Source organism: Tachyglossus aculeatus, chromosome 22 (genome assembly GCF_015852505.1).
Source record: "Tachyglossus aculeatus isolate mTacAcu1 chromosome 22, mTacAcu1.pri, whole genome shotgun sequence".
Classification (NCBI taxonomy): domain Eukaryota; kingdom Metazoa; phylum Chordata; class Mammalia; order Monotremata; family Tachyglossidae; genus Tachyglossus; species Tachyglossus aculeatus.
Genome location: NC_052087.1, coordinates 43544134 through 43560251, shown reverse-complemented (window position 1 = coordinate 43560251; position 16118 = coordinate 43544134). Strand labels below are relative to the sequence as shown.

The following is a 16118-nucleotide window of genomic DNA, read 5'->3' as shown; positions in this document are numbered from 1 at the left end:
AATATACACAAGTGCTATGGGGCAGGGAGGGGGTTAGAGCAAAGGGAGCAAGTTGGGGTGAGGTGTGGGGGGGAGCTGAGGAAAAAGGGGGCTTAGTCTGGGAAGGCCTCCTGGAGAAGGTGAGCCTACAGTAGGGCTTTGAAGAGAGGGAGTGTGATTGTTGTCCCACGTGGGGCTCACAGTCTTAATCCCCATTTTACAGGTGAGGGAACTGAGGCCCACAGAAATGAAGTGACTTGCCTGAGGTCACACAGCAATAATAATAATAATGTATTTGTTAAGCACTTACTATGTGCCAGGCACTGTACTTAGCACTGGGGTGGATAAAGTGGACATGTGGTGGAGCCAGGATTAGAACCCAGGTCCTTCTGACTCCTAGGTCAAAGTTCTTTACACTAAGCCACACTGCTTCTCAGTGTGTGTCAGTGCATAGTCCCTGAATTTCAAAATCAGAGCATTAAATAGGTTCCCTTTGGGTACTTTTTTTCTTGCAAGGGCTGTGATTTTTTCAGAAGGTGTGAAAGTGTTCCTGTTTTTTTTTTGTTCTAGTTAATGGAGTTTCTCAGTGACAATAATGAAGCAGCAGCTGCTGACGTCTTAGAGTTTGTGCGAGAGGCAATTCAGCGATTTGATAATCTCCGATTGCTTATTGTTGAGAAGATGCTGGAAGTCTTCCATGCTATTAAATCTGTCAAGTAGGTCTTTAAGAGTTTCAGAAGCCATTCAGATTAACAATTCCACTCATTCCTGTTTCTGGAAGATTTCGAAGTTGAGGGTAGCTAGTAGGGCCACACAAAGGAGGTTAAAGGTTCCGGACTAAAAGACCCAAGCAGTCAACCACTGTTGAAGTCAATCCATAAGGTGGAAAAAATAATTATTTCCATAATTAATTGAGTCCTTCAGCTCCCCGTATGCATTCTGGACGTCGGCAATGTGGCGGCTGTCTCAGTGATTCAAGGTTGTCATTTAAAATCATGTGCCTTTTGCACCTGTGGGAGAGCACAATTTCTAATGAAATTTTAATCTAAAGTCATATATCTAGGGCTGCCAGAGAATCCCTGCAGCTGAACTGGGCTCCATTTAAACCCACTGGCAGAATGAAGTACATGGCTCAGTGGAAAGAGCTCAGGCTTGGGAGTCAGAGGTCATGGGTTCTAATCCCGGTCCTGCCACTTGTCAACTGTCTGACTTTGGGCAAGTCGCTCACTTCTCTGTGCCTCAGTTACCTCATCTGTAAAATGGGGTTTAAGACTGGGAGCCCCATGTGGGACAACCTGATCACCCCGTATCTGCCCCAGTGCTTAGAACAGTGCTTGGCACATAATAAGCTCTTAACAAATTCCATTAACAATTAATTAATTATTAATAATAATAACAACAATAATAATAGGATTTCAGTTGGTCTAATGGGGTTATGACATGAGTAGCAGCTGCCAAATGGCCACCGTCCCACTTTAGAACATTAAAAATATATTAATATTTGTTCTGATGGACAAGTGTAGCTTCTATTGTGAGAGGTAAAGAAAACGTTGCAAGGCACGAATTCCTATCACTAAACTCTTGGATTAGTCACCTCCGCTGATTTTTGTGTTTCTTCCAATCAGGTGTAAATGGAAACTTCATTGGAGAATTAAAGATTTTTTTTCCCAGATTAGGCTATTGGGAGTGGAGTCTAGAGTTGTCCAGCTCCTGACTTTATTTATTTTGAATAACTTTTAGTACCAACCATCCTCATCCCTTATTTTTTATGTTCTTTGCTAAACGCTTACATGCCAGACACTGCACTAGGCATTGGGGTAGATACAAGATAAACAGGTTGGACACAGTCCCTGTCCCACAATAGGACAGCATTGTGAAGCAGCATGGCTCAGTGGAAAGAGCATGAGCTTGGAGTCATTCATTCAATCGTATTTATTGAGCGCTTACTGTGTGCAGAGCACTGCACTAAGCGCTTGGGAAGTACAAGTTGGCAACATATAGAGACGGTCCCTACCCAACAGTGGGCTCACAGTCTAGAAGGGGGAGACAGAGAACAAAACAAAACATATTAACAAGATAAAATAAATAGAATAAATATGTACAAATAAAATAAATAGAGTAATAAATATGTACAAACATACATATATACAGGTGCTGTGGGGAGGGGAAGGAGGTAAGGCAGGGGGGTTGGGGAGGAGGAGGAGGGGGAGAGGGAGCTCAGTCTGGGGAGGCTTCCTGGAGGAGGTGAGCTCTCAGTAGGGCCTTGAAGGGAGGAAGAGAGCTAGTTTGGCGGATGTGCGGAGGGAGGGCATTCCAGGCCAGGGGGATGACGTGGGCTGGGGGTCGATGGCGGGACAGGCGAGAATGAGGCACGGTGAGGAGATTAGTGGCAGAGGAGCGGAGGGTGTGGGCTGGGCTGTAGAAGGAGAGAAGGGAGGTGAGGTAGGAGGGAGCGAGGTGATGGAGAGCCTTGAAGCCGAGGGTGAGGAGTTTCTGCCCGATGCGTAGGTTGATTGGTAGCCACTGGAGATTTTTGAGGAGGGGAGTAACATGCCCAGAGCGTTTCTGGACAAAGACAATCCAGGCAGCGGCGTGAAGTATGGATTGAAGTGGGGAAAGACAGGACGATGGGAGATCGGAGAGGAGGCTGATACAGTAATCCAGATGGGATAGGATGAGAGCTTGAACGAGCCAGGTAACGTTTTGGATGGAGAAGAAAGGGCGGATCTTGGCAATGTTGCGGAGGTGAGACCGGCAGGTTTTGGTGATGGCTTGGATGTGAGGGATGAATGAGAGAGCGGAGTCGAGGATGACACCAAAGTTGCGGCTTGTGAGACGGGAAGGATGGTAGTGCCGTCAACAGTGATGGGAAAGTCAGGGAGAGGGCAGGGTTTGGGAGGGAAGACAAGGGGTTCAGTCTTGGACATCTTGAGTTTTAGGTGGCGGGCAGACATCCAGATGGAGATGTCTGAAGGCAGGAGGAGATGCGAGCCTGGAGGTCATAGGTTCAAATCCTGACTCTGCCACTTGTCAGCTGTGACTCTGAGCAAGTCACTTCACTTCTCTATGCCTCAGTTCCCTCATCTGTAAAATGAGGGTCGAGACTGTGAGCCCCACGTGGGACAACCTGATCACCTTGTAACCTGCCCAGCGCTTAGAACAATGCTTTGCACATAGTAAGTATTTAATAAATGCCATCATTATTATTGTTATTATTATTGGGCTCACAGTCTCAATCCCCATTTTACAGATGAGGTAACTGAGGCACAGGGAAGTTAAGTGACTTGCCCATGGCCACAGAGCATATGTGGCAAAGTCAGCATTAAAACCCAGGTCCTCTGACTCCCACGCTTGTGCTTTTTCAACTAGGCCATGCTGCTTCTCCTTGCCTGTTGCTTGGTAGCATTGTTTGAGTTTGAAAGAGCAGCAGTGCGGTCTAGTAGAAAGAGCATGGGCCTGAGAGTAAGGATTTGGGTTCTGATCCTGCCTCCGCCAGTTGCTTGCTTGTGACCTTGGGCAAGTCACTTCTCTGTGCCTCAGTTTCCTCCACCGTAAAGTGGAGATTAAATCCTACTCCCTCCTGCCTAGACTGTGAGCCCCAAGTGGGACAGGACTGTGTCCAGCCTGATAAACTTGTATTTACCCCAGATCTTAGAACAGTACTTGATACATAGTAAGCGTTTAATAAATACCTTTTAAAAAAAAGTTCCATAGAACACAAGCTAAGTGCTTTCATGAACAGGAGTGAGTGCTTTCTAGAAACACTTGACTTTTTGCATTTGACTTTTACTTGAGCTTAATGTGTCCTTGGATGAGTGTTTGGCCTGGGTGGCGGCTTTCAGTCTTAATTGGGATGAACGGAAATGTTGTTCATATTTTTATTTTCCCCAGTCCCTGAGGAACTAAAGAAAATCTCCCCTCAGCTCACATTCTATGTACATTGCCATTAGGAATCCTTTGAAACTGTTGAGTCTCTGGCTTCGGGCTCCAGAATACATTGGACCTCCCAACTCGGCAAGCAGCCAAGTTTTCTGTCTCTCTCTGTCTCAGGATTTACCGGGGTGCTTTATGGATCCTAGGAGAATACTGTAGCACAAAGGAAGACATACAGAGTGTGATGACAGAAGTCCGCAGGTCCCTAGGAGAGGTAAGTCTGCTGAACCAGCCTGCTGAATAAAAAGAAGCTTGTATGCTGTAGGGGCAGTCTTTCCATTTGCCTTCCGTTTCAGAATAATAATTGTGGGATTTGTTAAGTGCTCACGAATTGCCGAGCACTGTACTAAGGGCTGGGGATCGATTCGAGATTACCCGGTCAGACACGGTCCCTCTCCTACACGTGGCTCACAGTCTAGTTAGGAGAGGGAGCAGATTTTCATTTTACCCGAGAGGAAACGGAGGCCCAGAGAAGTTAAATGACTTGCTCGAGGTCACATGGAATTCCAGTGACAGAGCCAGCATCCCTGACTTCCAAGCCCCAGCTCTTGCCACTAAACAACGTGGCTTGCCTGCTTGCCGTGAGCAAAGCACAGAGCTAGTTCTGCATTTACAAATTGTGCAGTTATTTTGAGTGAGAACAGTTTACAGGTTTTTGAGAGCAAAATGTAAGGAGTAGGTTTCACATGGTAAATCTGGTGACCCACTACTCCTCCCTGTAATCAGTCAATCAGTCAGTGGTGTGTATTGAGTGTGGGACAGTTCAGTAGAATAAGCAGGCAAAAAATTCTGTTTGTTTAATAACCCTGAAGGTTTTACGTAAGGTAAATAAGAGTTGAGGATACAGAAGGTAATATGCATAAAGTTTCTTCGGGTAAACCTACCAGATCTTTTGAAAATGGTGAACATGAGGGTAGGATTTTATCTAAGGAGAGAAAATAAGTAAGAGTTGTGAGATTAAAACAAGGTGTAGAGGTGGGGACTACCTAGGCTACTAGCAAAAAAATATTTGTTGTGACGATTTCTTCGATTTTCTCCTCTCCCCTGTGTTGCACTGTAGAGGTGTCATATACCAAATGCAACGAATAGGCTTGTGAATCCCAGCTACTGATTTCAGATGGAATTTAGCTACGAATTGGCCTATGGTGGAAGGTGGCCCCCACGAATATCTATTTGTATCTCTTAGGTCCCGATTGTCGAATCGGAGATAAAGAAAGAAGCCGGCGAATTAAAAGCCGAAGAAGAAGTGATGGTGGGGCCGGTTCAGAAGCTGGTGACGGAGATGGGTACTTATGCCACTCAGAGCGCCCTCAGTAGTTCCAGACCTGCCAAAAAGGAGGAAGACAGGTAGCGCCAGCATCCGGGTCGCGTGGACTCGAGCTAGGTGGAAAACTGTGATGAGGGAAACTGCATTTCTCCCCTCATTAATCAATCAGTGGTAGTTACTGAATGCTTACTGTGGGGAAAGCGCTGCACTGAGCGCTTAGGAGCATCCAGTAGAACAGTCCCTGCCCACAGCGTACAGTTACGGACAGACATTAATATAAATAAATAAATTGTGGATATATACGTAATTGCTGTGGGGCCGAAGGCGGGGTGGATAAGGGGTGCAAATCATAAGGATAAGGGCGAAACAGGAGGGAATGGGTGAAGAGAAAATGAAGGCTAAGTCAGGGAAGGCCTCTTGGAGCAGGTGTGCTTTTAATAAGGCTCTGAAGGTGGGGATTGTGATGGGCTGTAGGTTATGAAGAGGAGCATTCCAGGCCAGAGGCAGGATGTGGGCAGGCATTTGGCCACCAGATAGACAAGGGGTCAGTCTAGTCAGCATCACTTAATGTTGGTGAAACTCCCAGGGGCTCCAGGGCTGCCCTCCACACCATCAGAAGAAATTTCTATGCCATTTTGAGGGAGGGTGCAAAGCAATGTTGACTTCAGAACCCCAGATGGTTGAGAGCGAGTGAGTAACCCCATGTAAACCACGAACTCTAGAACCAGTTCCTCTTTGCTGTTCTTCGAGCCCGAAGTTTCTGTGACCAGACCGAGGCTCCGTCTTCATCGATTGGAGCGGCCGCCGTCTACCTACGTGTGCCCGTCTTCTCCCTGAATTTAATTATTGTAGCGGGTGGGAGCCAGGCCATGGAGCACAGTGGCACTGTGCTCTGGAAACCTCTGGAAAGGTGGCTTGAGTCTCCATCTTCGGCCCTGAGCCGAAAAAAAGGGCATGGGGTGATGCTGGCTAGCCCACTGGGGAGGGGCGGTGCCACCCCAGCCTCTAATGTCGGGTTTTGTCAGTTATCGACTTTCGTTGCGTTGTACTCCCCCAAATGCTTAATAGAGTGTTCTGCACACAGTAAGCACTCAATCCACCCCACTGATTGCTCGACCAGTTGCCTGCAAAGCCCGCGAGCTCCACGTCGAGCCTTTGGTTTTCCCTGATTCCGCTGCAGGCCTCCCCTCAGAGGATTTCTGCTCGACGGGGATTTCTTCGTGGCCGCCTCCCTCGCCACCACGCTGACAAAGATCGCCTTGCGCTACGTGGCTCTTGTTCAGGAAAAGAAAAAGCAAAACGTAAGTGAGGGTCTTCCTCTGCCTGCTCAGAGCTAGTTTGCCCCCTGGGGTGGGAGAGAGAGGTCGTCTGTCGGAATTCAGCCCATTAGAAGGAATCTGTCCATTTGTCCCTCCCCTGCAGTCCTTCATTGCCGAGTCCATGCTGCTGATGGCCACCATTCTTCACCTGGGAAAGTCCTCTCTTCCCAAAAAGCCAATTACCGATGACGATGTGGACCGCATCTCCCTGTGCCTGAAGGTCTTGTCGGAGTGTTCTCCCCTAATGAATGACATCTTCAATAAAGAATGCAGACAGTCCCTCTCTCACATGCTCTCAGCCAAGCTGGAAGAAGAGAAACTGTCTCAGAAGGTGAGGCCCAAACGTGCTTTGGGTTTCGTCGACGTTTTTTCCAGGTCGGCTCCCCGGGGTTGGTGAGGGGGAAGGCGGAGGGGGAGGGTATCCTTCGGCTTGGGCACACCCGAGTGGAGTTTCTGTCCATAGTGAAGAGCTGTCCCTCTCACTGTCTCTCCTCAGAAAGAATCGGAAAAGAGGAACGTGACGGTCCAGCCAGACGACCCCATTTCCTTCATGCAACTCACGGCAAAAAACGAAACGAGCTGTAAGGAAGATCAGTTTCAGCTGAGCCTGTTGGCAGCGATGGGTAATACACAGAGGAAAGAGGCGGCTGATCCTTTAGCGTCAAAACTCAACAAGGTAAAGGAAGGCGCCCTGCAGATTGAGTTAAGATTTCTCTAACATGTCACTCGAACGGGGTTCCTTCACCAGGTCTCTGAAATGCCTGTGTAAACAGCAGGTAGTCCTCAGTTTAAAATGGACGAGTCGTCTCGGTTTGCTTTGATCAAGGAACTGGAGTGTCAAAAATACCTCAGCGGGCCTTTGGGACTATTTTCTGTTTGATTTTCATCGACATACACAGAGCGGTGACTCTAAACCCGCTCACCCCATCAGCATAGTTTTAAGGCAAAACGGGATCATTTCACCTTTATTCCGCTTGATGCCAGACCCCCAGATTAGCAGCTTCCTGTCAACTAGTAAATTGAGCCCCATATTACACTTGGGTTTGCAACTCTTTCTTTAAAGCCAAGTATTGGCTTCAGGTGGTTTTCCCATCTTTGGAGTGGGCAGATCCAGGGCCTAGACTGTTTGGTGGTAGTAATAATAATTGTGATATTTGTTACAAGTACTTACTGTGTGCAGAGTGCTGGGGTAAATATGAGCAAATCGGGTTGGACACAGTCTCTGTCCCACGGGGGGCTCACAATCTTAATCCCCATTTTACAGATGAGGGAACTGAAGCACAGAGAAGTGAAGCAACTTGCCCCAGGTCACACAGCAGATTCATTCATTCGTTGCTTGGCACATAGTAAATGCTTAACAAATACCATAATTATTATTCAGTCATCTTTATTGAGTGCTTAAGTGCTTGGGAAGGTATAGTATAACAATAAGCAGACATAGTCCCCGCCCACAGTGAGTTTACAGTCTAGAGGGGGAGACAGACATTAATATAAAGGCGGAGCGAGGATTAGAACTCACATGTACGACATAATAATAAACAGACACTTTTCTTGCTCACAGCGAGCTTACTGTCTCAGTCGTATTTATTGACCCCTTGCTGTATGCAAAGCACTGTACTAAGTGCTTGGGAGGATACAGTACGACAGAGTAGTGCCGGGAAATCGAGAGTCGACTCTGTAGCGGACAACGAGAGGGCTCTGACTGTCTTCAGATAAAGCGCCCAAGGTGGAGTTAATCCTGGCCGCCCAACAGTCTTCTCTGAAAAGGGGCCACTGGAATATTGACGTTCTCTGTTGTCACGGTATACTGTTTCTTCCAAGAACTGTAGACTGTAAATTCGTTATAGGCAGGGGAAGCATCTGTTTATGGTTATATCGTACTCTCTCAAGCACTTAGTACAGTGCTCTGCGCACAGTAAGCACTCAATAAATACGATTGAATGAATGAATGAAGAACCGCCCAGGGTCCGTCGAAACCCCCTGTCAAAGTTCCTCTGAGAAATTTACTTAAACCATATTGCCACGAGACAGGTGAACGTCTTCAGTGTCGTAGCCACTGATGTCCGGAACCCCTGGGTGATGGGGTCTCTTAGTCTCTAGACCCACAGGATTCATCTGTCTCATTCCTCGGAATGCCCAATCACTCAGTCCCCGTTTTTTTCTTTTTATTTTAACAGGTCACCCAGTTGACAGGATTCTCAGATCCTGTGTATGCAGAAGCTTACGTTCATGTCAACCAGTATGATATCGTCCTGGATGTGCTTGTCGTAAACCAGACCAGTGATACGTTGCAGAACTGCACACTAGAATTAGCCACTCTAGGTGAGAAAAGTATCTGATACTAGCAGGATGCTAAGGTGCAGTTGTCCAGCCTAAATTAAAGTTCTAGATGTTTCTGTGGCACGGAATGAGTCAATCACTGACATTTTTTGAGCTCTTAGTGTACACAGAGCACTGTACGCAATGCGTGAGAGAGTTCAGCGGAGTTGCTAAGTTGGCAGATGCAATTCCTGTCCACAAGTAGTTGGTATCCTAAGGGGGGAGACAAACACTAAGATTCATTCAATCGTATTTATTGAGCGCTTACTGTGTACAGAGCACTGTACTAAGCGTTTGGGAAGTACAAGTCAGCAACATAATAGAGACGGTCCCTACCCAACAACGGGATCACAGTCTAACTATAGACGGATATGCATGGAAGTGCTGTGGGGATGGGAGAGGAGTGAATATCAAAGTGTTTAAGGGGGACAGAGCCAAGTGCTTAGGTGGCACAGAAGGGAGGGCTAATGGGGGCTGGGAGGGTTTAGTCAGGGAAGGCCTTGGAGGAGATAGGATTTTAGAAGGGCTTTAGAAACCGGGGGAGTAGCCATCTGTCAGATATGAAGGGGGGAAGGGGTTCCAGGTCAGAGGGAGGATGTGGACAAGGGGTCGGCGGGCAGGAAGACAAGTTTGAGGTACGATGAGGTGGTTGACGCCAGCCAACAGGGTAGCGGTAGGAGGTGGGGACGTTAATGGAGTGCCGAGTGCTCAGATCAGTGTGGTAACTTTCGGATGGAAAGGTGTTGTGAAGGTAGAGCCAACAGGTAGAAATCACCTTGTTGAAGGGAGCAGAAGGAGCGGCATTGAAATTCTACATCCTTGACATAAGCTGCTGGCCATGACTGTTTTTGAACATTACGTCGTTCACTCTGCTCTTACTAAATCTTAAAATCACACAAAGGCTGAATGTCCTATTTGAGCTACGGTCCACAAAGCAAAGAGCTACAGTGGCAGCGGGAAAGCTGGTTGAAGTGATTTCAAGAGTCCTAGTTGGGAGTCCATTAAATTAAGAGCTTAATTTTCCATATAACTTTCTGACCCTGGCAACTCCGGTTTTTCTGGGCTTCCTTAACTTTTGCCGGGTGTGTTTTGGCACCGGTGAGTGGGTAATGAGATGAGCAATTACCTGGTAATCCTTGCTATGTTGATTTATTCTGGGGGTTACGAGGAGAGCAATCATAGTCTGAAAACTTGGCTTCGAGCCGGGCGGATACCGATGAGGTTAGCTCAGTGGTTCTGAATGGTGAGTGAGTTCATTTTAGTGCCCCACGGATTTCAGGATAGTGGATAGGGGCTGAACCTCAAGGTTGGTTTGGGGAGAGATAAGCGCTGGGTTTCTAAAAATTGAAAATGATGCTCAGCCAGAGAAGCAGCCTGGCCTAGTGGAAAGAGCACAGGCCTGAGAGTCAGAGGACCTGGCTTCCAACCCCAGGTCCCCCACTTGTCTGCTGTGACCCCGGGCAAGCCACTTCACTTTTCTCATCTGTAAAATGGGGATTAAGACCATGAGCCCTATGGGGGACAGGGCTTCTGTCCAACCTGACTATCTTATATCTATCGCTGCGCTTAGTACAGTGCTTGGAACATGGTAAGCATTTAACAAATACTGTTAAACAAAAAAAATCCATTTTTTTTGATCCTCTCGAGACTGTAAGCTCATTTTGGGCAGGGAACATCCCTGCTAATTTGGTTGTAGTGTACTCTCCCGAGTGCTTAGTACAGTGCTCTGCACATAGTAAGTGCTCAGTAAATACAGTGGATTGATTGATTGATCCATGTTGATTAAAATGATTAGGACTCATTTCTGTAGCAAGGCCAAGGCTTTCCAAAGTCATGATTTAAAAAATCGCCCGCTGCAGTGAGGAGAAGACCCTGCTGTTAAGTGACTCGAGTTTCATTTCTCATGGATCAAGATCCTCACCCTTTTCCTGCTGTTCAGTTCACTAGAAACTCTTCAGGGGTTGTCGTCGTTATGAGGTGTGAGAACTTGGATTTTTTTTTCTCCTGGCCTACTCCTAAGTATTCCTCTGTGCTCCCCCTCCCCCTTTTTTTTTAGGTGATCTGAAACTTGTGGAAAAGCCATCTCCTTTGACTCTTGCTCCTCATGATTTTGCCAATATCAAAGCTAATGTTAAAGTAGCTTCAACGGAAAATGGCATCATTTTTGGTAATATAGGTAAGTTGCTTCGTCTGTTGAAACTTCCTCAGCATGGAGTAGTTGCAGTGACGTAGAAAGGTTTTCTGCAACAAGTGCTGGATACAGAAACAAGTAAGCAAAAGCAAAAAACCATGAGTAGCAGGGTGGCCTTGTGGATAAAGCATAGGCATGGGAGTCAGAAGGGCCTGGGTTCTAATCCTGGCTCCGCCACTGGTCTGCTGTGTGACCTTGGGCAAGTCACAGCTTCTCCATGCCTCAGTTACCTTATCTGTAAATGAGGATTAAGAGTGTGAGCCTCCTGTGGGACGTAGACTACGTCCAAATGGATTAGCTCGTATGTCGCACAGCACTTAGAATAGTGCCTGGAAAATAGTAAGTGCTTAACAAATCCTGTTTAAAAAAACACACACACAAAAAAAACAAGGGTAGGTGTTACAAGCAACACAAGGGACAACTTTTGTGTGTACACATGCGGCTATCACTTTGGGTCCCATTTTGGCCTTTTCAGCCATATATGTCCTCCTGGGTGAATTTCATTGTCACACTCATCCAAAGTTGTTTATTTAAAACCAAGATAGTGCCCGACAAAGAAGCGCCCTTAAAAGCATTAGATTTTGGCTCTCTTGGGATGTTTTGAAACCACTCTGTGTATGCGGAAATCTGAACCTTCCTCTCAATTGACTCATGCGCTGGTATCTTTCTAACCCTGTGTATCTGCAGTGTACGATGTGTCCGGAGCTGCAAGTGATAGAAATTGTGTTGTTCTCAGTGATATCCACATTGACATCATGGATTACATCCAGCCCGCTTCTTGCACAGATGCTGAGTTCCGCCAGATGTGGGCAGAGTTTGAATGGGAAAACAAAGTTAGTACTGGTGGGGTTTTCTTATGTACCTAATCCTACTGCAGACTATTGGTTAGTGCAGTAGGGTACAATAAATATGATTGAATGAATGAGAAGCAGCTCGGTGTAGTGGATAGAAAATGGGCTCGGGAATCAGAAGGCCATGGGTTCTAATCCTTGCTGTGCTACATGTCTGCCGCATGGCCTTAGGCAAGTCACTTCACTTTTCTGTACCTCAGTTACCTCATCTGTAAAATGGGGGTTGAGACTTGTGAGTCCCACATGGGACGGGAACTGTACCTGATCTGATTTGTAGGTATACACCCCAGTGCTTAGTACAGTGCCTGGCACACACTAAGCGCTTAACAGATACTGCAATTATTAATTCTTTTTATTAAAGAAAAACTTCCAGATTAACCTCATCTGAAAATCAGAGCAAGGGTGTTAATGAAGAAAATTGCTTCCTTCCGAGGGGCATTGCTGTCTCAGTATGGGAAAAGAGCAGCCCTGTGCATGCTGATTAATGGAAACATTCCGGGTAATATCCCAAGCCAGGAAAACGGGAATCTGAATCAACTGGAGCCAGGGAGAAGGAGTGTTGCCCTCAATGGTTTTGGGCGAAGTTTGCTGCTTCTATCTTGGACCACTGTTCCGGATTCTAAAACCAGGGGCACGGTTGGTCCGTTTCCCTGTGACATCCCCTTCCAAAGGATAAACCCAAACCCAAGTAGACACTTTGAAAATTGGAACTCCCCTGTTGATGGTGAGATGCGAGGGGGAAGGGGGAGTTGTCACAGGAAACGAGTCAAAATGGGATCGATCCTTTGACGAGGGTAAACCCAGTTCTGCTTGAAGATCACAGTGGAGTGATGGGACTTGACTGAATTCTTATCTTTTTCTCTTTCTCCAGGTGACTGTTAACACAAATATAGTTGACCTAAATGAATATCTTCAGCATATACTAAAGTCAACAAACATGAAGTGTCTCACCCCAGAGAAGGTAAGGTGGCCTTCCCCCCCCCCCCCCCCCCCCCCGCCACTTGATTTGCAATCTCCCATTCAGTCAGAACAGATTTCTGTTCTGGAGAATGTTGAGGGTTTACTGGCCCCTTTGGGGATTTCACTTTCTGTTGAAAACTGGGGTCTCGGACGAAAGGCATTAATTAGTGCGTGGAGTGTGAAAATATTCTTTCTGATAGGTCTGCATCACATAATCAGGAAAAAGACTCATTCTATCGGAATGGTGATTACCTCATCTCTTTCTGCTAGTGGCCTTCTCCAAAGGCCAATTTCTTTCCAACACTGTTTTTTGTCGTTCTTCTGAATAACTTCTGTTGCCCCCATGCAGGGATGGGTAGGGGTAGATACAAGTTTGTCAGGTTTGACACAGTCCCTGTCCCGCATGGGGCTCACAGTCTTAATCCCCATTTTACTGATGAGGCAAGGGAGACACAGAGAAGTGAAGTGACTTGCCTACGGTCACACAGCATATGGCAGAGCCGGGATTAGAACCCAGGTCCTTCTGATTTCCAGGCCCGTGCTCTATTCAGTAGGCCATGCCCCTTACCCAACTCGTCCTCGCCCAAGTGCTTTGTGCAGTGCTCTGCACGCATTAAGCGCTCAACAAATATCATGGATCGATTCCAGTGGTTCTGATGCTGATCAGAGTTCAAATGGTACAGCCTAGTCAGGGGGGTGGTTTGCATTCAGGCTGGAAGCGGCTTCCTCTGAGTGTGTCCCAGGAGGCACCATGCCTCATCAATCGTATTTATCAATCGTATTTATTGAGCGCTTACTATGTGCAGAGCACTGTACTAAGCGCTTGATGCCTCCTCCGAGCCGTCTCTCACCGGGGCGCCTCGGCCTTCTGGGGTGACTTCCGCCTCTCAACTTTGTCCTTCAGGCCCTCTCCGGTTACTGTGGCTTTATGGCTGCCAATCTGTATGCCCGGTCGATATTCGGAGAAGACGCCCTTGCAAACGTCAGCATCGAAAAGCCGATTCACCTTGGACCAGACGCCCCCGTGACCGGCCACATCCGAATTCGAGCAAAGAGTCAAGTAAGGACAGATTCTCTCTTCCCGCCCCTCTCGAAATCCTCCTCTTTAGTTGGAGGAGAAGGCAGCGGCACTTAGAAAAGAAGCCCTGCCGGCCGAGGCTGGCTGAGGGGAGAGATGGTGGCTTGCGATTGGGCTGGTGGTTGGCTGTCATTTTGGGCGGGAGACAGAGTTCATTCAGCCGAGCGGCCTCCATTTTGAACAACTCTCCAAGGAGGCCCATTTAAAGTCCCCAGCTGCCTGTGGGGACCCCAGAATAAACTATCCCAAGGATTGCTTTCATCGGGTTAAGGCCAGACCCACTTTGGAAGCAGTGTGTTTCAAGTAAATGACTGAAACACGGCAACTGCTATTTTTAAGGATTTGGTTTCAGGATTGCTGTAGGTGGTGAAAACTCCATTTTATGCAACATGAGAGATGAATGTCCTTTTTTTGTCTTTTCAGGGAATGGCGCTTAGCCTCGGGGATAAAATCAATCTGTCTCAGAAGAAAACTAGCGTTTGAAAGTCTAGAAAGGCCTTTACAGTTCTGTTTTACCATTAATCTTAGGTATGTTGCTTGTTGAGTTCTGAACCTTTTTGTATTCTTCCATGCTCCGTGTAATTGTAGGATCTAAGTTTTTGAGCTGAATGCATTCCGGCAGATAATTTAAAGACCTTTCCCCAAATCAAAGTTCAGTTTTAGAAAACCTGTTTATTTTCCTTTCTGTCTTAGCAGTCACTTATACCGTGTTTATCATATATAATGTTTCTCTGGAGTACTAAAATGTCTCACAGTACAATAAACCAGTTGATTCCTACGTGGGATTTTTTTGGTCATTTTATAAATAAATGCATGCTTTCTTTGATTTATGTTCATCATTGAACAGTAATTGTTTATTTTCACAGAATGGAAGGGCTGATTTCCCCAAAATGACCATGGTTGTGGTTTATTCCTCGAGGATAGTCAATGTATGCAGTTGAACAACTTTTGTTTTTGTTTTTTCTGGTGTTAAGTGCTTACTATGTGCCAGGCATTGTGCTAAGTGCTGGGGTAGGTACAAGCTAATCAAGTTGGACACAGTCCCTGTCCCACACAGGGCTCACAGTCTTAATCCCCTGTTTGACAGATGAGGTAACTGAGGCCCAGAGAAGTGTAATGACTTGCACAAGTTCACCCAGCAGACAGGTGGATTAGAACCCAGGGCCTTCCGACTCCCAGGCCTGTGCTCTTTCTACTAGGCCGCACTGCTTCTCCACTTTTACATTCCGTACATTTCATCGGTGCACTTGGAGCCTTTTGGGCCTTTGATATTCACCCCACCCTCGGCCCCACATTGGTACTTAGAAATTGCTTTTTTATCTTAAAGCAGCGGGAGAAGCAACGTGGCTTAGTGGAAAGAGCTGGGCTTGGGAGTCAGAGGTTGTGGGTTCTAGTCCCGTTTCTGCCAGGCGTCAGCTGTGTGACTTTGGAGAAGTCACGTAACTTCTCTTTGCCTCAGTTCCTTCATCTGTAAAATGGGGATTAAGACTGTGAGCCTCCTGTGGGACAACCTGATTACCTTGTAGCTATCCCAGCACTTAGAGCAGTGCTTGTCACATAGTAAGTGCTTAACAAATACCATCATTATTACTAATGTCTGTCTCCCCGTCTAGACTGTAAGCTCATTGTGCACAGGGAACGTGGCTACCACCTCTGTTGTATTTGACTCTCCCACGTGCTTAGTATAGTGCTCTACACACAGTAAGCACTCAATAAACATTGTAGATGATTGATTCTGGGAACAGGCAGTCAGCTCACTACTTGAGAGACCTTGATTCGCCTAGTTAATTGTGCACTTTCGCTTTGGCAGCCTTAGGGTCTCCGTGTCTCAGCACCAAATGTGAATGTGATTTGCACTGTAGTTTAGTCCTGGGGAGAATCACAACCGGCAGTCACTTGAGTGAATATTAGCAGCACAGACTTTTTTACTGTTACAAGCCTGGAAGCCAATCATCAGTCGTGTTTATTGAGCACTTACTATGTGCAGAGTAGTGTATTAAGCGCTTGGAAGAGTACAATAGAACAGTCACATTCCCTGCCCACAACGATCTTACTGTCCATTTTCCCTGGATGAATATCAAAGTAAACCAGTGGCACGTATGACCCTGAAGCTAGCAACAAACACTTTTACCCTTTTGCCAGTTCGGGTAATGTGGGGTTGACGTGGTACAGTTGGGTACTTGTTAAGCGCTTACTATGTGCCAGGCACCATGCTAGGCGC

General features: G+C 46.7%; 1 protein-coding gene across 2 annotated transcripts in view; it reads left to right on the top strand.

Moving 5' to 3' along the window:
• The window catches only part of COPB1 (COPI coat complex subunit beta 1), a 30606-nt gene extending 15931 nt beyond the window's left edge, over positions 1-14675 (top strand). The window contains exons 10-21 of one of the 2 annotated variants that reach the window (XM_038764506.1): positions 550-695; positions 4030-4126; positions 5099-5259; positions 6360-6480; positions 6602-6829; positions 6995-7174; positions 8676-8820; positions 10874-10993; positions 11696-11841; positions 12731-12820; positions 13724-13879; positions 14321-14675. In XM_038764506.1, coding sequence (XP_038620434.1) covers positions 550-695; positions 4030-4126; positions 5099-5259; positions 6360-6480; positions 6602-6829; positions 6995-7174; positions 8676-8820; positions 10874-10993; positions 11696-11841; positions 12731-12820; positions 13724-13879; positions 14321-14380 — 1650 coding nt within the window. In that variant the 3' untranslated portion in view covers positions 14381-14675. The remainder of the gene's footprint in view (positions 1-549; positions 696-4029; positions 4127-5098; positions 5260-6359; positions 6481-6601; positions 6830-6994; positions 7175-8675; positions 8821-10873; positions 10994-11695; positions 11842-12730; positions 12821-13723; positions 13880-14320) is intronic. The other variant, XM_038764507.1, reaches the window with a different exon arrangement.
• The last annotated feature ends 1443 nt before the right edge of the window (positions 14676-16118 follow it).